Source organism: Mustelus asterias, chromosome 18 (assembly GCF_964213995.1).
Source record: "Mustelus asterias chromosome 18, sMusAst1.hap1.1, whole genome shotgun sequence".
Lineage (NCBI taxonomy): Eukaryota > Metazoa > Chordata > Chondrichthyes > Carcharhiniformes > Triakidae > Mustelus > Mustelus asterias.
In genome coordinates this window covers 79578781-79604267 of record NC_135818.1, presented here as the reverse complement: position 1 = coordinate 79604267, position 25487 = coordinate 79578781, and the positions used below count along the sequence as shown (strand labels likewise).

At 41.8% G+C, this 25487-nt stretch overlaps 1 protein-coding gene across 3 annotated transcripts; it reads right to left on the bottom strand.

Annotated features, from left to right (window-relative positions):
- Positions 1-2627: 2627 nt before the first annotated feature.
- Positions 2628-23581, bottom strand: fam161b (FAM161 centrosomal protein B). Of its 3 annotated transcripts, none has more exons than XM_078234363.1 (10): positions 23522-23581; positions 19365-19688; positions 17851-17996; positions 15165-15575; positions 14144-14484; positions 12292-12419; positions 9128-9295; positions 8716-8815; positions 7606-7760; positions 2628-5949 (listed from the first exon to the last, which is right to left on the bottom strand). In XM_078234363.1, exons 2-10 carry the CDS (start codon positions 19619-19621, stop codon positions 5781-5783), a joined length of 1875 nt encoding a protein of 624 aa, XP_078090489.1. In that variant the 5' UTR covers positions 19622-19688; positions 23522-23581; the 3' UTR covers positions 2628-5780. The 3 variants fall into 3 exon arrangements, with proteins under 3 accessions (XP_078090489.1, XP_078090490.1, XP_078090492.1); XM_078234364.1 differs by lacking the exon at positions 23522-23581 and adding an exon at positions 23157-23402; XM_078234366.1 differs by lacking the exon at positions 23522-23581 and adding an exon at positions 23157-23402 and having other exon boundaries at positions 19365-19685.
- Between the last annotated feature and the right edge of the window lie 1906 nt (positions 23582-25487).

The following is a 25487-nucleotide window of genomic DNA, read 5'->3' as shown; positions in this document are numbered from 1 at the left end:
GCTGTTAAGGAATTCCAGGATTTTGATCCAGTGACAGTGAAGGAATGATGATTATAGTTCCAAGTTGAAGTGGTGTGTGGTTTGGAGGGAAGCTGCAGATGGTGGTGTTCCTATGCATATGCTGAGGAAGGAGCAGTGCTCCGTAAGCCTGTGATCCCAAATAAACCTGTTGGACTTTAACCTGCTGTTGTGAGACTTCTTAAATTGTCCTTCTAGGTGGTGATGGTTGTGTGTTTGAAATGTCCTGTCAAATGAACCACGGTGAGTTGCTGCAGTGCAACTTGTAACTAGCATACACTGCCACTGTACGTTAGGGAGCAAATGCTTAAGTTGGTGGATGGGATGCTTTGTCCTGGATGATGTTGAGCTTTTTGTGTTGTTGAAGCTGCACTCATCCAGGCAAGTGGAGAATATTCCATCACACTCCTGACTTGTGCCTTTTAGATGGGGGCAGACTTTGAGTAAGGAGGTGAGTTATTCATAGATTTCCCAACCTCTGATCTTGTAGCCACAGTCCTTATAGGGCTGGTCTAGTTTCCTTTCTGATCAATGGTACCTCCTCCCCCACATGTTGATAGTGGGGAAATTCAGTGATGGTAATGCCATTGAATGTCAATATCTGAGTAATTATAGGCTAGTTAGCTTAACTTCAGTTGTGGGCAATTTTGAGGAATGTAATACACCTGGTGAAACAATTAATCAAGGAAAATGAACATGAATTAATTAAGGGAAAGCCATGTTTGACTAACATGATTGAACTGTTTGAGGAGGTGACAAGGTTGACAAGGACAGAGGGCACTGTGGTGGATTTGGGCTATGTGAGGTAATGCATTCCCAGAGATGCAACAAGTCAAAGGAACATGTGAGGATACTGTGTAGTCTGGAGGATCAGTAAGACCTTGGAGTATTTATCCATAGATTCTTAAAGATTGCAGAACAGGTCAATAAGGTGTGTAAAGCAGCATAGGGCATAACAGCAGAGAGGATATGCTAGAACCTACAGTTTGAGTACTGCAAAGGGTAACAACCGAGGTGCCTAAATTTGAGGGGCTGAGATAGAGTAAACAGACATGACCTATTCACTTTAGAAGATGGGCATAGATTTAAAGGGGAGATGAGGAAATATTTTTACACCCACAGGGTGGTAGAGTTTTGGAGACAGATACATCACATTTTAAAGGATGCTTTGTTGAGCTATGATGTGCAGAGTTATGGACCTTGTGCAGGTAGATAGTAGGATGAGACTGTATAGCTCTAAGTCAACTGCCATCGACATGATGGGCCCAATTGTAGCCTCCTATGGCATACAGTGTCTATGCCTGCAACTATAACCCTAAAGTAGAATGTGTTTGTAGTTGATGCCCAAGGCCCACTGAGTCAGAAAGCACACCACTTCTGTTGAACAATATATGGTGCTGGAGCCAACATTGGCATTTCGATTAGCACCAGTCCATGAGCACTGAAACCATAGTGCTTCCGAACTGTACTACTGAATACAAAGGATGACACAGTTCCTACTTTTATATGATCCCTTTCTTGTTTTGCTTATTTCCCTGAGTATACATACTCCCCTGGGTGTCTGCTCATGTGACTTCCAGCATTGTTATACAGCTGCAAGAGAATTGCATCGAAATTACAACACGGAAACACTTGACCAAACCAGTCCCTGTTGGTGTTTATCCTACACAAGACTGGAGTACCTCTGCTATCGTTCATTTTATTTTTGTTTTTCCTGTCTCTCGGAGGAAACACCTGGATGTTGTTACTTTACTGTTTTTCAATAATGATATTAAGGCTAGTGTTGGAGATGTGAAACTATAGCATGTAGAACCATCAAAATACTGTATCATTCACCTGTCAGACTGAATTTTAAGGGCATCCACATTCTTTGAATTAAGGGAACCAAACAGGAATAATTAGAACTAATAAGTGGGGGAGTCTGTGGCATAGTGGTATTGTTATTGGACTAGTAATCCAGAGAGCCAGGGTAAAGCTTTTTGGAATTCAATAAAAATCTGGAATTACAAGTCTAATGATGACCAGATGATAGTCATAAAAACTCATCTGGTTCATCAGTGTCTTTTAGGGAAGGAAATCTGCCGTCCTTGCCTGTTCTGGCCGACATGTGACTCCAGACTCCACAGCAATGTGGTTAACTCTTACCTGCCCTCAGTTCAAAGGCACTTAGGCCTGGGCAACAAATGCTAGGCTTACCTGCGATGCCCACATCCCATGAAAGAATAAAGAGAAAAAAAAATTTGGTTGACAGGCTGAGAGGATTGGAGAGAGTGTGCTTATCTCACAATGATACCAAGCAGGCCAGATAAAAGGGACTGGGGCCAGTTGAGGGGAACTGGTTCCTCTCAATCACCAGTGGGAATGGCTGGTAGGGTGATTGGTTCATTGCAACAGCATTTTATGAATTGCGGTTACCAGAAGCGAATCAGAAAAACTCAGCAGGTCCACAGGCCATTTGGACTCAAACCATTAACTCTATTTTCTCTCTCCCTACAGCTGCTGCCAGACCTGCTGGGTTTTTGCAGCTTTCTCTGTTTTTGTTTCAGATTCCAGCATCTGGAGTATTTTGTTTTCATTCAATAGAAGGAATGATGGAAACAGACTGTGGCTAGACATCATTTTAATTATATAGATACAATGATATTTGCTTTTCAGCGTGAGATTTTGTTACTGTCAAAATTAAAATCAGTTTTGCTAAATGAACAGGTGCGAGACAGACACAGGAACAACAGTGATCCACATCTAGGCTGCTGTAGTCCATTCTGTGCATTTGCTATCTAATCTTATTCTATAAAAATGAAGGCTCTAAACTTGTCTAAGTGTTATCAGAATCCAAATTCTGAGCTATGTTAATGTATCTTTGATTGGAATTGATTTATGATATACAATTTATATATTCCAGAGAAAAGTGAGTTGACAGCTTACAGACATGGATGCCTCAATGATGAATGTATATAATATTTTCCAAAATGAATTATAACTATAAATCACAACAATGACAGCAACAAGAAAAACAGGCAGAAAAACCAGAATTTTAAGAATGTAGCAGCTATTGACTTCTGCAGTCTGCAGCAAGAGCCTCATTCAGCAAGCCTCTAAGATTAGCGCAAAAGTGAATATACAGACCTCACAATTTTTACACTGCTTGTTATAACTTGCAAGAAGAGTTCACATTTGCATCAGTCTGACTTTATAGTCAAGTAGGAATTTGCCAGTTAAAAATTGGATCCAAACACAAAAAAAACCCAATGCATACGCAAACAACAAAATAAAGTTACAACAAAAATACAGAAATTACCTGGGACAAGTATTTTACCTTTGGTGAATCAGTCCAAAGATTTTGCCATGGCAAACTTTGGAAAAATTACCTTCCTCATTAAAGGAAGTGACCTTGGGAAATAAAATTCAGAGACATTTGGAAGAAAAATAGGACACAGCTTCTGACAGTTAAGAGTCGAGATTGTTGCAGCATATGCCATGGTGGAGATTGTGCTTGATAAAGTTCCTGTGAAGTGCTATATAGTTACAGGATCCGAGCCCAAAGTGAATAACACAAAGTTAAATAGTGTTACTACTATGCCCAGAGCCTCATTGTGTACAGAGAAAAATATTAAATGATACACAAATATATTTTATCTGTTACAATAAATATAATAGCATTGAAGTTTTTTTTAAACTTGCACCTTACTCTTTCCAATTTTAACTTGTGTTTTGAAGCCTGACTCATTCTTTAAACCCTACCTACTCTTTTCAGTTTCCATAGCAGTAAGGATTATTTTCTTACTGCATTTTTAAAAACCGGTTTTGAATCAGACTTGAAAGGTGGGATTTTTCAAATTAAAATAAAAAAATTTTAAATTCAGAATAGATAATTACTTTTTTAAAAGAAGTTCCAGTAAAAGTTATCAGATGGACATCTTAAACAAGAAATATTACCTCCTGCAACCAAAGCTTAGTAATTGGCAATCTAGCAGGATTCAATAAACCACAGCCAGAGAAGAAATTTGCTTATTTAATGTACTGGAACCGAAAGGGGTGCAATTGCAAGGGATTGAGGTGTAGTCATGCCATTTGCACAGAGGCCTAATGGATAAATTTAAGGCAAATTTAATCCAAACTATAGGAAGGAAGACTTTAATAGGGGTGGAAGCCCTCCATCTTGTGAGATGATGGTTTGTGCTCTGGTTGTCAACTCTGAAGCATCACCTGGTGTGACTCAGGAGCCCCACTTTGGCATGGTCAGTGTCTGCCATATTGCTGAGGAAGATAGTGGGGTGAAAGATGCATGATTCTCTGGCCTCTGTTTTCTCTAGGCTCTCTTCTTGGGTCAGCTGAGCTTTTTTGTTTCTGCTTGCCTCTTACAATGTCCTTCCAAACAGTCAGGCTCGAGGTCCCAGTCGTCAGCCACTGTATCCCAGTTATCAGTATTAATGTCGCCATCTTCAAATCGCTCCTGCAAGTGTCCTTGTAGTGGAGATATGGATGCCCAGGAGGTCATGACCCAGTGACCAGTTCACCATTGAGATGGTCTTTAGTTATATGGCCTTCATCAATCTGATGAATGTGGCTGAGCCACTGCAGGCCGTTGTTGGCTTAGCAATGAATGTAAGTTGATGGAACTAGCACACTTCAGGACCTCTGAGTCAGTGACCTTGTCCTGCCTGGAGATGCCAAGGACACGTCTGAGATAGCAAAGGTGGAAACTGTTCAGCCATTTCTCCTGCCTGGTATATGTTGTTCAGGTATCGCACTATTGAGGAATGCACTGAGAATGCAGGCTTGATAGACTCTCAGTCTATCAGACTGGTGTTCTCAGTCATGTTGCTGTTATTTCACACATTCTCTCTTAGCTTGGTCAGACAACTGCAGCTTTTGTGAAGCATGTGGTGACTTCAGCATCAAGCAACGGAACACTAGTGATTGTGGAAGCTATTAACAACCTCCAGTGTCATCGTCTCTGTGGAAAGATGGTGGTAAAGCAACATCCTGGACCTTGGCATGTCTTCCTAATGCAGATGGCCAAACCAAAATCTTTACAGGTGTGAGAGTATCTGTCCATTTGCTGCTGAAGGTATGAGAGGGGAGCCTTTAAGTTTCTTCAGTTATCTTGGAGAATTACCATTGTGCAATTGTGACTGCTGAAATGAGTAATATTTTCAGTAACGTGGTAGCTTATTTATTAAATATGCTTACGATTAAGAAATGTAAAGAATTGGAATGATTATAATTTTAAGGATAGGAGAAATTTGAAGGGCTGTGGGGAAAGAATGGGGAGTGGGACTAATTGGATAGTTCTTATAATCTGCTGGCATAATAGCCTCTTTCTATGAAACAGCATACTTTGCTTCCTGGTTTATAGACATCTTTTTAGGGATGGCCTATGCTTTTATGTCCTCGAAACACACATCAGATGCAAAACATTGCATTTAGATAAATAAGGTAACCCAGAGACCTCGACATACAATCAGGTACAACTTGTGAAATATTACATTAACTGGTCAAAGTGCAATTCAAATGGTTCATCGATGCTACCTCAGCACTAGATGACAGAATATTTAAAGGTGCAAGTGCTTGGACTCTGAAGTCACACGTTTCCCAGATATGTTCGTAATAGGCTCACTATTATGTTTGCTAACGTATTGAAGCCAGAAACTACAAACTGCAGGACTGCAACTGTTTCAATACAAGGCAAGAAGTGTCTCTTGATGTACAAAGGCATCAAGAGATGGTTAGAATTATTCATACTGTTCACGGGGTGGATTTTATCTTACATGTGAATCAAGACTATTTTGCTCGTCAGAGTAGGAATCGTCCTCTTGCTCTCCATTCTCTTCACCTTCGTCCCTGTTCTGAATAGTTTTTTCTTCTTCTACTTCCACAGCTTTGATGCTTTCCAAAGACTCACTCTTCTCGTCACTCTCATGCTTTGCTCTGCGATCGAGGAAATAAATTGCCTTTAGTTCTTGATTAGATAGATCCAAGTACCGTAATTGGGATCTTCGACAGCAACAGCTATATATGAAATCCATCCCATCAGTGATACTAACTTGTCATATTTAAGATGAAGATCTTGGTGTTTTTCCTTGAAAGTACAGCCTTGAACCTTATCACAGTTCGAGGTTTTGAAAATTCGGAACTGCATTTTACAAAATAAAACTCAAGTCTCCATATAAAACATGTCAAATTGGCATCCCTGCCCAGTAAGCAAAACTGAAGAACTCAACAAGTTATGTAATTCTCATTCATGATTAAGAATTTCTATATATCAATAACTTGGCAGCCTTTTTGCCACATAAGATAATCAAAGTAAATTGGAAGACTAAAGGGCCAATTTAATTGTGGTGTTTAAAGTGATAAAGGGGTTCGATAGGATAGATATAGAGAAACTATTTCTTCTGGTGAGAGAAATCAAGAGAGAACGCATCTTAAAATTAGAGCTAGGTCTAAGAAGGAAGTCAGGAAGCACTTTTTCAAGGAGAATGATAAAAGTTTGCTGGTTAAAGGTATCATAGAATAAAGTGGTTGAGTGAAGATACAAATGAGCTATAACCTAATTGAATGGAAGAGCAGGCCCGAGAGATTAAATGGCCTCCTGTCCCTGAAATATAAATGATTCTATTGTTTTATTTGTGTTGATTGATATAAATGTAGTTTTAATGCTTCCTGTATATTTTAATTGAGAAACCCAAGTGAAGGTTCAGCTTCAACCCTGCCTCTGTAGTAACACCTGTCTCTCTCTCTCTCTCTCTGCCTCGTCCTATCCCCCTCCTTGGAAAGATCACATGGCAATATTTGATGGTGGGCAGGACAGCATCTTCAAACACAATTATATCACAGATTCTTGTTATCTCTAACCTTGTTTGCTTCCTTGTTCTCTTGTGCTGAACATCTCAAGGATTGTCCCATGGGATACAAGCCCGTTATCTTCCCACACCTCCCAAAAAGCCAGAAACCATAGTGTTCTGCAGTAAGAGCAATACTCTTCGGACAAGATTTAATGGAGAGGGCTGTGTAAGGGTTTGGGGTACTTTATATTGAAAATCGTTGCCCCGAGCTGCTGCTTATCCCTGACTGTGACTTCAGTTGAAGAACAGCAGAACCTCACAAGAAATGACGTAACAAGCCTTTGAACTGGTAACACTGTTTCTGCAGGGCTTCTGTTGATCTCCCACTGGAGATTATTTGATGCACCCCTTTCTATCCTCCCCACCTTTGAAATCTTGAAAAAGAAAAAGTGTACAGTGTGCTATCTGACAGGATATAATTTATTATTTCCCTCACTGAGACTTCCTGTTTTGTTCTCTTACACTAAGCTGGGTTTGACCTTAGTTACGGGTGCATGAGGGGAATGATATAATGGGCCTGCCCTGAATGGCAAAAGAATGGTAGAAAGCTGGGAAATAGCAGCACCGCTGAGCACCTCCTACCATTTGTTTCAACTATTCATGTGATTGCCCCCTCCCCTTCCCAGTGCTGAGATTTATTTCCAGCTATCTGATGCAGCAATAATTCACAATTCAATTTTCTTTCGCCAGCACCCTGCAATAGGCCGGAAACCTCTAATACATATGCCACAAAAAGTTCTACCTGTATTCACTGCCAAAGCTACTGTCTTCCTCGTCAGATATCAAGAAGGGAATATCCTCTGCATTTCTTCCTTTATCCTGGACAAATTTTTCATCCAACCCAGCTTGCCGCAATGTTTCGCGGTATCGTCTCTCAGCTTCTGATGCAGCGTTTTTCTGAAGATAAAAATGAACGCTATGATGCCGAGCAGAGATCAATGGTACACTCTTCACAAGGAGATGTTAAAGTTAAATAAGTATTTAATTAAAGTTAAATAATTTAAAAAGATGTTAAAGTTAAATAATTTCCAATCTGCTGTCTAATTATCTCTCCTTCCCCCCTCCTGAATGCATTGACTTTCTCATTTAATAATTTTACTGATGATGATCACCTCAAGTGGCCATACTTTCATGATCCTCTCGACAGGTTATTGATCCGAAACAAACAGGGGCATAGATTGAAGGTAAGAGGCGGGAGATTTAGAGGGGATTTGAGGAAACTTTTTTTCACCCAAGGATGGTGGGAATCTGGAACTCACTGCCTGAAAGGATGGTAAAGGTGGGAAGCCTCACAACATTTAAGTATTTAGATGAGCGCCTGAAACGCCATAGCATTTCCACAAGGCTGTGGACCAAGTGCAGGAAAATGGGAGTAGAATAGATAGGTGTTTGATGGCCGGCATAGACACGATGGGCCAAAGGGCCTCTTTCTGTGCTGTAAAACTCTATGAACTCTGTTTCTTTCTCCACAGGTACTATATGACCTTCTGTTACTTCCAGAACTCTGAAGTTCTGAACTCAAAAGTCTGAGGTCATGTACCAACAACTCAAGAACAGCTTCTTCCCTGCTCCTGTCAGACTTTTGAATGGACTTAACTTGTGTTAAGTTGAGCTTTCTCTATAACCTAGCAATGATTGTAACGCTACATTCTGCACTCTCCTTTCCTTCTCTATGTATGGTTTGCTTTGTCTGTATAGCACGCAAGAAACAATACTTTTCACTATGTTAATACATGTGACAATAAATCAAATCAAAGCACTGCTTCTCATTTCAGAATCCCATACTCCTCGGTATTTTGCTTTTTTATTTGTAGTTCTTCGCTTTATCCCTCACAGCCATTTAATTCTTCACCTGAGTGACTTGTTCAAAGAGGTAGGGTCTGCTGTGGACTCGCCTCTTCATCTCCTCCAGTTCCTTCTTGTACTCTTTCTTCCTTTTGAGATCTCTCTGCCTGAAACCAAAATGGCAACTGATTAATTGGAATTTCGGGACAACTAGCTTTCGCAAACTACAAAAGAGATGAAGCACCAGTTAATCTTCCTTTGGTGTTGATTGCCTCTGTCAATGTTGGGCATGCACTGGTAGAACTCTCTTGCTGTGTGCGAATGAAATGTCATTCAATCTTTTACATCCAACTGGACCGAGATGATACAAATCATGTCTAATAGTGGATAAGCCATTTTATTATCATTTGTTATTGATATTGCAAGACATTTCTATTTCTATACAGCAAAAAACATAGGATAGCAAGAACAGAACAAACCGATACTGCTTCAATGTTTTTTTGTAGGTCTCTGCTAGGCTTTGATGAGGATCCATAGCTTTAGCCCGTGTCAATAATGTTTTGCTCATGTCTTGGGTATTGACTTTGTACTGCTCCATCCATTGAGCTTTCTCTAGTTCCTGCTTATCCCGTTTTTCCAGGGATTCCCTACGGAACAAAATTAGATCACCTATTAAAGGACTATCAAACATGACAACGTTTTCTGGTGCTTGGTGATTGTGTGCTGAGCCAAAAGTGGAATTATCATTTTATCCTTTCTGCCTGCCATCCATCGTGTTAGTTTTATCCTAAATGGCTAGAAGAATGAACAGAACAGAATGGAAATGCAGAGCAAACAATGGATATGTATATAACTATTAATTTTCTTATTTTGCACTATTTTCTTTCTGAGTGTGCCACACACTATTTCTGCACCAAAAGCATGGATGTGAAATTTAATCTTTGGTCTCTAACTAGTATGATTCCTTGATTTGTCCTGGATGAACCAGAACTATCTCCAACTCAATATGACAAATAGAAACCAGAGCAAAAACCAGAAACAGGCCCCGATATTAACAGGCCTGCAAGTTCAGAACTGGGGATGGGGGCACTGGGGGGAGGAATTGTGGGGGGGAGGAATTGTGTGTGGGGAAAACGGGAAGACAGATGTCTTTTGGATTTTTTTTCCGTTTCCCACACATTAAGCCTCTATGACAAGTTGGCTGTCCTTTGGGTAGCAAAACCCTGCTTCAGGAGGATAGACTAGATATACTGGAGGAACAGGTGGAAAGGGATTGTCATAGCAGGATTTAGTGGGGATTGCTACTGGGAGATGGAAATGGCGGTTGGGTCAGGAGAATCCCATCATGCCAGGGAGGGGAACAGAAATCAGAGATAGGGGACAGGGTCAGTCAGATCCAAAATTTACAGGATCTTGATCTTTGGTGAAAGAAACACTCCTGCTCCTCCTGGCCCACAAGCAGTGCTGGAAAATAAATGATCTAATATCCAACCCGACTTGCCTTCTTTTACCTGTCAAATTTCCAGGGGTCAGAAAAACCAGGTTAAAAATAAAATGTTTGTTCAGTCTTCTTAAAAGGTTTACCAACTGAACTGCCACCCCCCGAGTTGTTTTGGTCACCCTGACACCATTAAATTTGAAAGTTGGCAGGTTCAAGTCAGGTTTGAATTCCTTTAAATTTTAACTTTTCATGTGACCCAAACCTGCCTTTTTTTTTACAAAGAAACATAGAAGATAGGTGCAGGAGGAGGCCATTTGGCCCTTCGAGCCTGCTCCGCCATTCATTACGATCATGGCTGATCATCCAACTCAATAGCCTAATCCTGCTTTTTTCTTTTTGGGACAATTACCCCACAAAGTGTCTGAGGTGTCAATTCCAGCCCACTTCCTGACTGCTCACTCAGGCTGGTGCACAACATCAGTGTCCTGTTTGACTCCCAGCTGAGCTGAGCTTCAAATCTATCACATCTAGTGTGTCTCCAAGACTATCTCTTTGCACCTGGAGCAGCACAGTGGCACATTGGTTATTACTGCTGCCTCACAGTGCCAGGGACATGGTTCAATTCCTGCCTTGGGTGACTGTGTGGAGTTTTTGCATGTTCTTCCTGTGTCTGCGTGGGCTTCCTCTGGGTGCTCCAGTTTCCTCCCACAGTCCAAAGATGTGCAAATTTGGTTGATTGGCTATGCTGAATTGTCCCTTTGTGCTCCGTGATGTGTAGGTTAGGAGGAATAGCGGGGTAAATATGTGGCATTACAGGGATAGGGCCTGGGTAAGATGTCTGTCGGAGAGTCAGTGCAGACTTGATGGGCCGAATGACTTCCTTCTGCACAGTAGGGATTCTATAAACGGCACCTACATTGCTAACTCAGCTCACTGTCACAGGAAGTGAAATCATGTCTTTGGCAACTCAAGGCTCCATTTCTCCAGTGCTCTCCACTCGCCTCCTGAGATCTACCTTGCAGAAACTCAACTTATCTATCACTGTGCCAATGGTATGCTATCCTATCCCATGTCTCACACACCTATCATGCCTGTTCTTGCCCATCTCCAATGACTCATTGACTCTACATCATTACTCATGCTTTTAGATGCCTTCATGGCCCGACTCCAGCCTCTTCTACATCTTGTTTTAACCCCACATTCAGTCTGCTTGTGCTACTCTTCTGAATTTGGTCTGTTATGTGTTACTACCCATCGCAGTCCACCCTTAGGCGATGAAAACTTCTGCCATCAAATCTGATACCTAGCACTCTAGTCCTAAATTTCTCCACTATACAGTCTACCTTCAAAGTCCCCCTTAAAACTTGCATCTGCCACTGTGCCACTCATCATGCCCTGGAAACTCTCCCATTTCCTACTTGATGCTCTCTAAATTCCTGGAAGGCATGGTGGGCCATTTGTGCTTGGAAAGGTGCTACATTTTTATAGTTATGTTTGGTTTCTGTACAAGTCTAATTTGTAAGCTGATATCTAAGTTCAGGTTGTTGGCTGCTCGAAGCGTAAATTGTAGTTGGCTGACATATAAATGTGAACTGTTATTGGCTGTCGTGCGAGAGTTAGTTATTGTTGGGTGTTTCCTAAGTGCAAGTTGTATTTGGCTCCTATGTACTTCAGTTGTTGTTGGCAGTAATGTAAATTTACGTTGCTTTTGTTGCTTCTGGCTATGCAAGTCTTAGGTTGCTGGCGATTTTGCAAACATTGTTGATGTTGGATACGACAAATTGCTGTAAATGCAAGCTGTTTTTGGCTGCCAGGTAAGTGCAAGTTGTTGCTTAATGTTTCATAAGTGTGAGATACATTTGGCTGCCATTTAAGTGTAGGTGTCATTTGCTGCTATACAAGTGAACACCACTGAAGTTGTTGCCTGGTGTACTAGTACAAGTTGGTTGGTTGTCTCTCCCAGCTTCTCGTGTCTAGGAGACCCACTTCTGGCTCTCTCAAACACCTTTTCAAGGGTAGTGAGGGATGGCAATAAATGCTGGCATTGGCAGCAATGGCAACTTTCCTTGAATGAATTTTAAAAATTCTATGAGGCAGACTTCACAGTCCGTCATTTAGTAAATATATTTTCGATGTATTGAAAGAAAAACACAGTCGCATCTAACATGATGGTTCATGCTCAACTTCCAAATTTTGTTTTACCTGACAGCTGATTGCCTTTTTCTTGCAGCATCTGTTGTATAGGTGGGAAGAGTATCGGAAGATAGTGATTGAATGCCACTGAAAGAATTGCTTCTGGGCAACCGAGTCTTTACTTTCTTATGAGAATCCTGTAAATACGACAGCAAAGGAACCATTTTATGCTTGAAAAGTGTTATGCAATTTCCATACTTATTTCACACAAGATTTTTATAAGAATGCAAATTATTGAACTTGCATTAATACAACTGCATTGAAGTTGGATAATTAAGTGCAGTTAAATGAATACTGTTTAAACCAAAAGGAGGCACAAATATGCAGTCTGAATCAAGGGCTCAGCTAAGGTTATAGACACCATCTGAATTCCAATATTTGATTACACAAGTTTACTCCTGATAATTCAAAATTATTTTTGTATTAATAAACCTTGAATCATCCAATAATCTGAACAATTGCATCCAAATGACACGGCAGAATAATATAAAGATATTGATTTACATGATTTGGATTCAGAAAATTCGTACTAAGAAAGCTGATGTCTGGGTGACAGGATATAGTGAAGGGAATATATATCACCAAGTGCATATATATGATCTGTCCTGAGGGTTGGTTGATGTTGCTACAGATTTTGCCTTCCTTAATGCCGGAATCATTGAGCCAAGTTTGTTTTCATTTTTTCACAATGGAGTTATGCTGCTGTTGCTCAAGATGAGTTGCTGGACATTCATTATAGTTTCTAAATGATGCTAATAAGTCTTGGGTTCCTCTTCCGTTCTGTGCTCACCTGAGTTATGGTGTAGGAACATGATTGTCTGATCCACAAGGTCAGTTTTGACATTGATGTCTTCACTGCAATTATAAACAGCTAACTCAACATAACCTTCTACAGACCTTAGATACCACACTTAAGCCTCTGATCTATGAAACTGCCAGATAGTTTACATTTTAAGTACAAACTCTGCTTCTTACTTTCAGTCTGGAGTATTTCAGTGAGTCTGGAGTGACTCGGACAAGACGTGTTCTTTCCACCTGTAAGGAGACACCTCAAAGCACTGGAGAAATATCACCACTGGTGCCTTTGCAGGATTCTCCAAACCAGTTGGCAAGAAAGTCCAATAGCAGCGTCCTCTCCCAAGGCAACTTGCCCAGCACGGAGGCGCTAATCACTCAAAATCAGCTCCACTGGGCAGGATATGTTGTTCGCATGCCTGACACCAAACTCACAAAACAACTGCTCTACTTGGAACTCGAAAGCAGCAGGATATCCTCAAAGCATCCCCAAAAAGATCAAACATCACTGCTGACTTATGGGAAACCCTGACATGTGATCAGCCAAAATGGAGAAGGCTCATCCAGGGAGGCACTCAACATATTGAAAGACTTTGTCAGGAATATGCAGAGGTGAAGTCTAGGCACTGGAGGGAGCACACAAACCTCCAAAGAACCCATCTATCCATCCCACAACCATGCAGTGGACTTATCAGCTACTTCAGAAGCCATCACACTGGAGTGGGATCAAGTCATCGTGGATCCCAAGGGACTGCCCAGAAAGAATGACCTGTAAGTAAGGTCCCAAGGGCAAAATTTCCACCATGATTCTCTGCTCTTCTGCTGTAGCAGTGGCGGAAGATTGGGGGAAACCCTGGAGAAGGCATAAACAATGGTTAGAAAACCAAGCACTAATGGTGGACAATCTACACTGCCATATTATAGCCCCAAAAGTGAAGATGCAGAGCCACCCCCATGTATCCAGATAGGGATTTCCAGTATGTATGTGGCTGCTGGAATTAATTCTCTTAATACACCAAACCTTGATAGGATCCTTCAACCAGTGGCATTGCAGTGAAAAACATACCTTTGATACAATGTCTTCACTTGTTTTACTTTGCCGTGGCACTAACTTTGACGTATGGAGTTCAAAAGGCACGCATCTTGTTGTCTCCTTCACCTGGTACTTTCTTCTCCATTCTCCCTGAAATGCTTTGGAGAGTTTTACATAATCTGGAACTTCATGATTTATGCTTGGCCTGAACTTTGGTCTTTCTTCGAGGAATCCCAGCTTTTCCCGTCTTGTTTTTGCAGAGCTTGAGCTGGTCAGCTCCTTTTTGTAAGGATGAAGATCTATCGGTGAGGAAGCACTTTTCAGCAAGTCCACAGCTCGCATCTGTATCCGGATCTTTCTGAACAGTTCCTCTTCTTTAAGGAAGAGGGAGAAAAAAATGTATTTTAACAGAAAAATACTTAGCAATGTTCTTTGTAATATTAAAATGTGATATTGTGGCACTGGGGAGGGGATAAGCAAGGATTCAGACTCAACACTTGATTGGCATTTCAGTCGTACTGTTATGGAGCTTTTTAAGCAGAGACCTGGTCTCTTCTGTTAGGGATAGCTGTCTAAGATTTCAGCTCAAGTCAGTTCCCAATCTCAAATAAAAATACTCTTAAATGCCACATGGAGCTGACAGAGGGTTATTAATAATTAATTATCTAACGTGTTGGATATTCAACAGCTGTATATATTATACAGCACGCGTGTTTGGTTTGTTCCAGAGATTTCTGCAGCAAATTTCCAATCTCATCCAAGTTATACACTGGGAGAGGAACAGCGCAAGGGCTAGAAACAAAATTGCAACAAAGAGAAAAATAAATGGGTCCCCTACCCTCATTTCAGTCACTCGCTGCTCTCAATACAGCTCCTATTTCTAGCCAAGAGCTGTGTAGACAGATGCTGGAGATCAAATTACTATCCCATCTGGAGAAGGTCTGTACCACAGGGCATTCTGTTTTGGTTCTCGATGTGTAGCATGACTACAATATTTCAGCACCATGTGGACCAGTCATTTAAAATGCATATTGCAATCACGTACTTGGCTTACCTTTTAATTTCTCGCTTACTGTTGGGTCTTGAACGGACCGAGGAATTTTCTTTATCTGTTTTGCCGTTTTTGCTGTTTCTGGCACTGCGGTACTGTGCTGTAGTTTCAACTTCTCCTTCCTCTCTTCCTCCTTCTCAGTAAAAGTAAATGGTTTCTGTGTGGATATCAAAAACTCTTTGCGCTTCTCTCTTTCCCTCCTTCTCCTTTCCTCATTCCGTTCATTCAATTCTTCATAGAGTTGCAAATAGACATGAGCGGGCACGGGAAGAGCCCGGAATTTCTTCTGGCATTCTGTCTCTTCTTCCTTCTGTCTTTCCACTAGCTCCTTCTCTATTTCCATTAATAAGCTGGATCTGAGAAGCTGAGTCTTCTTTTGACCTTCCCGCATTGTCATGTTGAATGGCTGAGGGACTGCACAAAACAATTCAGTAAGAAAGTATGTAGAGAGTCATGCAACAGTGACGGATGTTATACAAGTTCTTCCCCGGGTTTTAAACAATCCACAAATCATTTAATGTCTTTGTTATGAATGACAGAAGAGTATTAGCAGTGAAATTATTTTCTCCCTCACTCTACAGCACAGAAACAAGTCATTTGGGTCCAACTGGTCTATGCCAGTGATTATTCTCCACATGAGCTTCAACCTATCTTTCTTTACCTCACGTGATCAACACATCCTTCTATTTCCTTCTCCCTCATTTACTTGATGTACTTATCTCATATTTCCTTAAATGCATCTATTTCAACCATTCAATGTGGTAGTAAATTCCACATTCTAGCCACTCTTAATTGGTCCTGAATTCCTTATTGGATTTAACAGAAGATCACAAAAAAATAGAAGCTGGGGTAAACTATTTGACCCCTGAGCCTCACTAACTGATTTTGTCCTATTTTCAATCCCTATTACACTTGTCTGTCATGTTCAGACATGTCATACTGAATGTGTATACAGCAATTATCAGCCCTCCAAGCCTGCACCCACCATGCTGCCTGACTGAACTAAAGCCCCTTACTCTTCCGGGGACCATATCCTTCTATTCCCATCCTATTCATGTATTTGTCAAGACGCCCCTTAAAAGTCACTATCGATTTTGCTTCTACTACCTCCCCCGGCAGCGGGTTCCAGGGACCCACCACCCTCTGTGTAAAAAAACTTGCCTCATATATCTCCTTTAAACCTTGCCCCTCGCACCTTAAACCTCTGCCCCCGAGTAATTGACTCTTCCACCCTGGGAAAAAGCTTCTGACTATCCACTCTGTCCATGCCCCTTGTAATCTTGTAGACTTCTATCAGGTCGCCCCTCAACCTCCGTTGTTCCAGTGAGAACAAACCAAGTTTCTCCAGCCTCTCCTCATAGCTAATGCCCTCCATGCCAAGCAACATCCTGGTAAATCTTTTCTGTACCCTCTCCAAAGCCTCCACATCCTTCTGGTAGTGTGGCGACCAGAATTGAACACTATATTCCAAGTGCGGCCTAACTAAGGTTCTATAAAGCTGCAACATGACTTGCTAATTTTTTAACTCAATGCCCCGGCCGATGAAGGCAAGCATGCCGTATGCCTTCTTGACTACCTTCTCCACCTGTGTTGCCACTTTCCGTGACCTGTGTACCTGTACACCCAAATCCCTCTGCCTATCAGTACTCTTAAGGGTTCTGCCATTTACTGTATATTTCCTATCTTTATTAGACCTTCCAAATTCCATTACCTCACATTTGTCCGGATTAAACTCCATCTGCCATCTCTCAGCCCAAGCTTCCAACCTATCTATATCCTGCTGTATCCTCTGATGATCCTCATCGCTATCCGCAAATCCACCTACCTTTGTGTCGTCCGCAAACTTACGAATCAAACCAGTTACATTTTCCTCCAAATCATTTATATATATATATTACAAACAGCAAAGGTCCCAGCACTGATCCCTGAGCAACTTGTCACAGCCCTCCATTGTGCCCTCTGAAATGGCCTCGCAAGCCACTCAGTTCAAGGGAAATTGGGATGGGCAATAACTGCTGCCCTTGCCAGAGTAATGCTCACATCCCATGAAAGAATAAATTTAAAAACCTGATTTTAGGTGGCATCGCAAAGGAAAATCCAGCCCCAGATATCTTTCTTTAACTTTTATGCGAGTTGTAATAATTCCCCACTCTCAACTGTTAATTGAGCTACTGGGGACTTTGGCACAGTGCTGAAAAATATTTAGACACAAAATACCCCTGAAACACACATATTTTTTGACACATGACTCTTAATAAATTTCTCCATCTGACAGAAAATATTTTGTTTGCTGTGGAAAGCTTGGTTGCTGTGCAGATCAGTAGCTCCCAAGTTGGAATCACCATACCTTGGGCATCTAAGTAGAGACTTTCCAGAAGTTTGTGAAATAATGTGAAAGTGCAAGCTGGGAGGCGGGAGTGAAAAGCGGCTGGCACATGTGCAGTGTGGCCCAGCTGTCTCACTAACAGGGGAGTATGCATGGAGGAGCACTGAAGTGACATGAAAATAAATACCTGTTTTTCCTAAAAACAATATTAAAACACTCTTCATGTGCAACACTTTCATATTATGGATGTTATGTAGTATCATTTAGATGGTCTGTGAGTACTAATCCACTGGGAAAGGGGTATTTCAACCAAAATGTTTTCAAATCACATGGTGTTGTTCATTTATTTGGGAAATGTTTCACCTGTAAACTGCGAGATCCAATCTGAAGTAGCACTCTTAGGTCTGCTGGACTTCTTCAGCTGTGAATAATTCTTTTTAGCATTCAGCTCTGAATCATTTAAACTGCAGAGTTCACTTGCAGAACGGCAACTCCTCACCATTGTGTTTCTGGTAAAGAAAGAATTGCTGAGAGTAAGGTTAAAAAAAATGAACAAAATGACTAAGCTTGTTTGACGCTGGTATTTATAACCCAGACTATAAAAATATGATAAGTACATGGCTGTGCATTTGGTATCATACAATTTGGAATAGTCACGTATTTGAATGAATTCCCAGTTTGAAAATCCTAGATAGAGGGTACTGAAGGACAGTGTGGAAATAAGAGAAAATTATCCTGCTAGCAGAAACTTGTCTCTCATTGATTTATTACTAAACTGCATTATCACTTACTGCAGACAGGTATCGGGTCCAATTTTCCTTGCTGCTCTGACTGAAGGAGCAGCAAGGAAGGGGATGATGAGGGAAATATAGAGAAAGCAAACTTGCAAAGTTTATTTTTCAGTATTTAACAGATTATACTGTTAACAAAGGAATTTTAGACTAACAGCAGCCAGTGGCACTTTGTCAGTTCTCTGCACAGTTTGTAAACATTCACTGAAATTCCCACATGCTGTCAGGTAAGGAATGGGTTCATGGCCATGATTCATGAGTACAAACCCACATCCATCTGCTCAGTGGCATAAGGTTAAGAGCTCCAAAGTGCTGCATCATCATAGTCCATACAAGATCAGCATTAGCAAAAATAAATTTTGCTCCGGAGTTTAACAGCAATTTTCTGACTTGCTAATTAGGATCACAGAACACTGATGGCTCCAAGATTGTCAATTTTAACTGAATGATTGATTGTGCATCCCTGACTTTCATCATTGCAACACAGGCAGTTTCGGCTCCAAGCTCTGGAATTCCGTCACAAAACATTTCTCCTCTCTCTCCCTCCTCCTCTCAGGTGTCCCTTGAAACCTTTCTCTTTGTTCAAACTGTCCTGATAACCTCTGCTTTGGCGCCAAAAATGTTTTTATTGATAATGCTCTTGTTAAGTCCACTGGGATCATAGAATCCCTACAGTGCAGAATGAGGCCATTCAGCCCATCAAGTCTGCACCAACAACAATCCCACCTAATCCCTCTAACCGATGTATCCCGGGACACTAAAGGGCAATTTAGCTTGGCCAATGCACCTAACCCACACATCTTTGGAGTATGGGAGCACCTGGAGGAAACCCACGCAGACAGAAGGAGAATGTGCAAACTCCACACAGACAATGACCCAAGCTGGAAATTGAACCCAGGTCCCTGGAGCTGTGAGGCAGCAGTGCTAACCACTGTGCCACCGTCTTGCTATGTTAAAAGCACTATATAAATGTAAGTTGTTGTAGTTGAAGAACCAAAAAAAAGGGCTAAATTTGTATGCATGGGAATTGAGGGGCAAATAATTAACCCGACATGAATTTATCTACTTTCACCGCAGTAGACTCACCCAGATGTATGCAACTTGCAAGGATTATTCATCACAGGAGTTTGTCCTTCATTAATCATGAAAAACCTGTCCAGCTCCTCCGTCAGGCCCGAGCTTTTCATGTTACCCTTATACTCCATATTACATTTATTCTTCTGTTGCTTATAGCACTTGTCAAGCATCAGCAGCCTCTGCCTACATGAGTTCTTCAAGGTCAAAAGCTCTTCATGGTACTGCTTTTCAAGCAGTATTTGATCTTGCTCCAAAATCGCCATCATTTCAGCTTCATTGAACTGGTTTGACCCAGCAGTCTGAAATGAGTCTGTCCTGTTCGGACATATCCTGCTAAAAGATCAGACAGCAGTTATCATTTTATCACAATCATTAACAAACCATGAATGTTGTAAATCTATAATAATATAGTAATTTTTCTGGATTAGTGCAAGACCTTCGTCTGAGCTCCCTTTCAAACATTAACTGACCTTTTGTACATGACTAGGAATTTTATACTGTGGTAACTTTTGGCACTGCTCAAATTTTTCGCTCAATAAGATACATATTTAATATTCATATTCTTCAGATCGGTAGTCATTGGATACTTTGAATAAGATCCTGAGCAAATTTATGAACCTTGTTCAGATCTACAGTTCCCAAGTGCTATAATTGGTAAGGACATGCTTATAATAAATTACTCAATTTAATCAGCCACACTGGGTAGTTCAGTGGATATGACTGTGGACTAGCAATCCAGGGGCCTGGAGTTAAAAGACCTCATCTGAAAGTTGTGAATGCAGTTTAGTAATTTGTGGCTGGTGCCAGAAGAAAATGTCTATAAAATGTTGTTGTGAAGGGAAGGGTTCTGCCATATCTATTTTTGTCTGGCCAAGATAAAAGTCCATACTACACAGTTGACCCTTCATGTTCTTAAGGCATCTAGGGGTGTATAATAAATAATACCTTACCAGTGTCATCCATATCTCAATTAACAACAATTAAAAAATTTATTATTTGTGCCAAGAAACTGCCAATTTACTTCACTCAAAGTTCCATTAGTATTTTTTTTGAAAGGTTGCAGTTTACTTCGGTTTTACCTAACCTTCATGAAGTGACCTCTCCCAAAAGGTAGGAGTCAGAGACCGACAACCAATCTACAAAATCTGTTCCTTTTCCACACATAAGATGCTAATTTTCCTCAGGTTATACATTTTTGGCCATAGAGTATTGCAGTGATGATCTTAAGGGAAGATCTACAACCAGGGCAGCTAAATATCACAAATATTTTCCAGACTCCCATTATCACTCGTTTACAGTTTTTGCACCTCTGTACAATGTATTTCCCTGCATTTTCCCGACTATTTGGTAGCTAATAGCTAATTCTTCAGCTACCATAATAGAATTTAAACTCATGACTCTGGACAGCTAGTTCAATAAAATAATCACCATGCTACCATTCCCCAACATAAAAATAATTTCAAAAATTAGAAAGGCAAAATATTGCAGATGCTGGCAATCTGAAATAAAAACAAAATATGCTGGGAATAGTCAGCAGGTCAGGCAGTATTCATGGAAAGAGAAAAATAGTTAACGTTTCAGGTCAATAACCTTTTGTCAGATCTGAAAAAAGTTGGAGATATAACAGGTTTTAAGCAAGTCAGGGAAAAGTGTGTGGGGGGGGGGGGGCGGTGGGAAGGGAGGTTGCGGAAACAAAAGGGAAAGTCTGTTCTTGCTTTCTGGACTCAACATTGAGTTCAACAATTTCAGACCATGAACTCTGGGTCTTCCATTTTGTATTTCTTTCCCCCGGTGCCAGTCTGAATCTTGTTCTTGTGTTTTGTTATCAGACAGCGCTGACTATTATTCTGCTATTAATACCTACTCAATAGTGAACCAATGATTTGTTCCTTTACTAACACCATTATTACACACTTTGCCTTTTCTTCCATGATGCCATCGTAATTGAATCTCCCCCACCCTCTTAACCTGTTGCTGACCTTTCCTTTTGCTCCACATGACAACCCCCCTCTCTACTTCCCCAATAGCAGATAACTCATCACATCTCTACCTTTCCTCAGTTCTGAAGAAAGTCACATTGGACTCAAAATGTTAACTCTTCTTCTCTCTCCATGGATGCTGCCAGAATTTTCCAGTACTTTCTGCTTTTGTTCTAGGGATCAGTTTGGTGAACCTTCACTGCACTCCTTCTAGGGCAACCACACGAGTGCTTAGGTAAGGAGACAACATTGTACACAATATGCCAGGTGCAGCCCCACCAAGGCGCCATACAATATATTGGATCAAGCCTTAACTCTGTTTCTCTGCTGCCAGATCTGCTGAGTTTTTCAAGCACTTTGTTCTTATCTCAGATCTCCAGCATCTGCAGTATTTTGCTTTTATTATAATGGGAATGATATTGGTTGAGACAATAATATTGCCTATACACTCCAGCCATTCGTGGATCAGCACATCCATCCTGGTGACACACTGCCTTTCTAAGAAAGTTGGAAAGTGAAAACACTTATTACTCACTATGCTACTGTGCAAAGGGACCTGGGGGTCCTTGTGCATGAGACGCAAAAACCCAGTCTGCAGGTGCAACAGGTGATCAAGAAGGCAAATGGGATGTTGGCCTATATCGCAAGGGGGATAGAATATAAAAGCAGAGATGTCTTGCTGCATCTGTACAGGGCATTGGTGAGGCCGCAGCTGGAATACTGTGTGCAGTATTGGTCCCCTTATTTGCGGAAGGATATATTGGCTTTGGAGGGAGTGCAGAGAAGGTTCACCAGGTTGACACCAGAGATGAGGGGCGTTGATTATGAGGAGAGACTGAGCAGATTGGGTTTGTACTCGTTGGAATTTAGAAGGCTGAGGGGGGATCTTATAGAGACCTATAAGATAATGAAGGGGCTGGATAGGGTGGAGGTGGAGAGATTCTTTCCACTTAGAAAGGAAGCTAGAACTAGAGGGCACAGCCTCAAAATAAAGGGGGGTCAGTTTAGGACAGAGTTGAGGAGGAACTTCTTCTTTCAGAGGGTGGTGAATCTCTGGAATTCTCTGCCCACTGAAGTGGTGGAGGCTACCTCGTTGAATATGTTTAAATCACGGATAGATGGATTCCTGATCGGGAAGGGAATTAGGGGTTATAGGGATCAGGCGGGTAAGTGGAACTGATCCACTTCAGATCAGCCATGATCTTATTGAATGGCGGGGCAGGCTCGAGGGCCTACTCCTGCTCTTATTTCTTATGTTCTTATGGATGATGTTCGACTCTCATAGAATCACTACAGTGCAGGAGGAGGCCATTCAGCCTATCGAGTCTAAAACGACTCTCTCACAGAGTATCTTAAGCCCCCCTCCCCATGCATTTACCCTGCTGATCCATCTAACCTACACATCTTGGGACGTAAAGGGGCAATTGAGCATGGCCAATCCGCCTAACCTGCTCTGACGAAGGGTCATCCAGACGCGAAACATTGGCTCTATTCTCTCTCCACAGATGCTGTCAGACCTGCTGAGATTTTCCAGCATTTTCCGTTTTTGTTTCAGATTCCAGCATCGCAATATTTTGCTTTTAACTGCACACCTTTGGATATCTTGTCAGCCAAATAAGCTTTTTTTTTAATCCCCATTTTCAATATTTTTATATCTGGTAAAAAAAATACATTTTCAGAGGAAATGAAAAGGAAATAAAAACATTATTCTTAAACCAAGTCCCGATGATTTTTTTTCGCCAGGGTTGCACACACAGCAATTAAATTTCAATGAAAGACTCCCGGCCAATCCTGGAGGGTTGGCAACCGGACGGCTCGTTACCATGGCAACCCGCAAACAACCGGGCCTGAATCTTTCAACAGGCCGCACCGACATAGATTCGGTAAAGGGAGCAAATAAAAATAAGAGCCAGCAGCAGCCCGGGTGTCAGTGAGCAGCCGGCCGTGTATGGAGCGGTGGCAATGCCGTCCTGTTGGTTTGGCAAGGAAATGGCCGGCTTCTTCACAAGGCCTACCCTCAGGGGGGGAGAGGTTAATGGCCGCCTTCTCCTCACTGACTTTCCGCCTCGCTTTCCCAACCGAATGACTTATCCAGAAACCACCGACCCAGGCAGCACCGATACTGGGAGGAGGAGGAGGTGTGGGGAATTAAATAAATAATAAATCCAATGACACTATCTTCAGCACCAGAATCAACAAAGCGCAGCCCGGAGTCCTGAGCACCTCCTTCCGTCGCGCCAATTGGCCGGATGGCGGATAAAAGGACGACGCCGATTGGACAATCTGGCCGTCACTCAGGACGTGCCCCCGCCCCCTGCCCATTCCCGTGGCTCTTACTGGCTGGGCAGCGCGGGCTGCCATTGGCTCAGCCCTGCCTCACGCCCCGCCCCCCCCCCCGCCCAGCCACCCACCCATTCACTGCCATTCATAAATTGTTTCACTTCAGCCGCTTGGTAGTAAGGAATTTACATTGGTGTCAGGGTACTTCCAGAGCAATCGCTTCTCGGCCTTTTGGCTAAGATCAAGTGTATGGACGGCAGCCCATGGTCGGCCGCACTTGGTCGAGGTCATTAGGTTACGCTGAGGCTTCATATGTTTCACATGCAGCAATTTTTAAAAGCGGCATCTCGGCCTTTTGGCTAAGATGCAAATGAGCTCAAGTCTTGGAGGAGGAACCTCCCCCTTCTCCAATCAGCTTGGCTCATGTAGATCAGGCCCAGGACAGGGTGGTTTGGTCGCTCGCCCTGTCTTGTCAGCCTGGATCTGAAATGTCTCAACTTGTTGAGACTCTGAATTGGACTTGATTTGATTGAATTGGAAAAGTATTTTAAAAAATTGTCAGATTGCAGATCAAGTGTAGTTTTGGCATCCTGCACTTGGTTGAACTCATGAGGTTACACCGAGGCTTCATTTGAAGCAATTTTTAAAAGTGGCATCGAGGCCTTTTGGCTAAGATGTAAATGAGATCAAGCCTTGGAGGAGGTGCAATGCCTGCTCCAATCAGCTTGGATCAATGTAGGTCAAGCCCAAGACAGGAAGTGGGATATCCTGTCTTGTCAGCTTGGATCTGGGATGTCTCACTTTGAACTGGACTTCGATTGGATTGAATTGAATATAAACAAAAAAAAATTGTCAGATTGCAGACTGGCACATTCCAAGGCCCAGGATTACATGCTGAGGGACGCTCTCAAGCTTGGGGCAGCCAACGCAAAGGCACAATGGGGAAAGGCCACCATTTAAAGCCACTTTTCAACCCAGGGGCTAGGAACTGTAAAAAAGATCCTCAGACTGCCTAACTGTGGGTTACTCTGTAAAAGTACCACAATGTGCAATGTGACAAATATATAGTTTGATAAAGAACCTTTGACTATGCTGTAATATATGAAATGTTTTTGAACTGAACACTGTAAATTTCGATGTTAGGGAAAATGTAAATATGACTGTTTTTCATTGTTGTAATGATTGGAAATGTCTTTTCTGTAATGTTTTTTCAAATTATTTATGAATAAAGTATATTTTTGGAAAATAAATTGTATGGAGTCAGATTTAAATACTGTGGAGATCTGACATAACAAAACTACAAAGAGTGCTGGAAAAGCTCAGCATGTCTGGTGGGATGGCACAGTGGTTAGCATTGCTGTCTCACAGCAACAGGACCCGAGTTCAGTTCTGGCTTTGTTGCCCATTACTAATTGCCCTTGAATTGAATGGCTTGTGAGGCCATTTGCAGCACGGTGGTACAGTGGTTGGCACTGCTGCCTTACAGCGCCAGGGACCCAGATTCAATACCAGCCTTGGGTGACTGTGTAGCGTTTGTACGTTCCCCCCATGTATGCTCTGGTTTCCTCCCACAGTCCAAAGATGCATAGGTTGGGTAGATCAGTCATGGTAAATGCACAGGGTTATGGGGATAAGGTGGGGCCTGGGTGGAGTGCTCTTTCGGAGAGTTGCACCGATAAAGCATCTATGGTTCTATTTCCAGCATTTTCTATATTTATTTCAGATTTCCAGGATACACAGTATTTAAATGAGTAATTCATTGGGATTAGATAAAGAAGGGTGGAAGGATGCTTGTATAGAATTGTTCAGCCAATTTTCCTGATGTTAATGCTATATGTAATAACTGTGATGTTGGTCGAGGTTAAATATTGGC

What these genes read in the sequence shown, in the direction of transcription:
- fam161b (XM_078234363.1), bottom strand. Translation starts at nt 19,621, where the DNA reads ATGATGGCGATTTTGGAGCAAGATCAAATACTGCTTGAAAAGCAGTAC. An exon ending in AAAAGGCAATCAGCTGTCAG is followed by an intron (nt 9,296 to 12,291) that starts GTAAAACAAAAT and finishes TTTGTTCCGTAG; the next exon opens with GGAATCCCTGGAAAAACGGG. An exon ending in TCTTTGAACAAGTCACTCAG is followed by an intron (nt 7,761 to 8,715) that starts GTGAAGAATTAA and finishes TTTTATCTTCAG; the next exon opens with AAAAACGCTGCATCAGAAGC.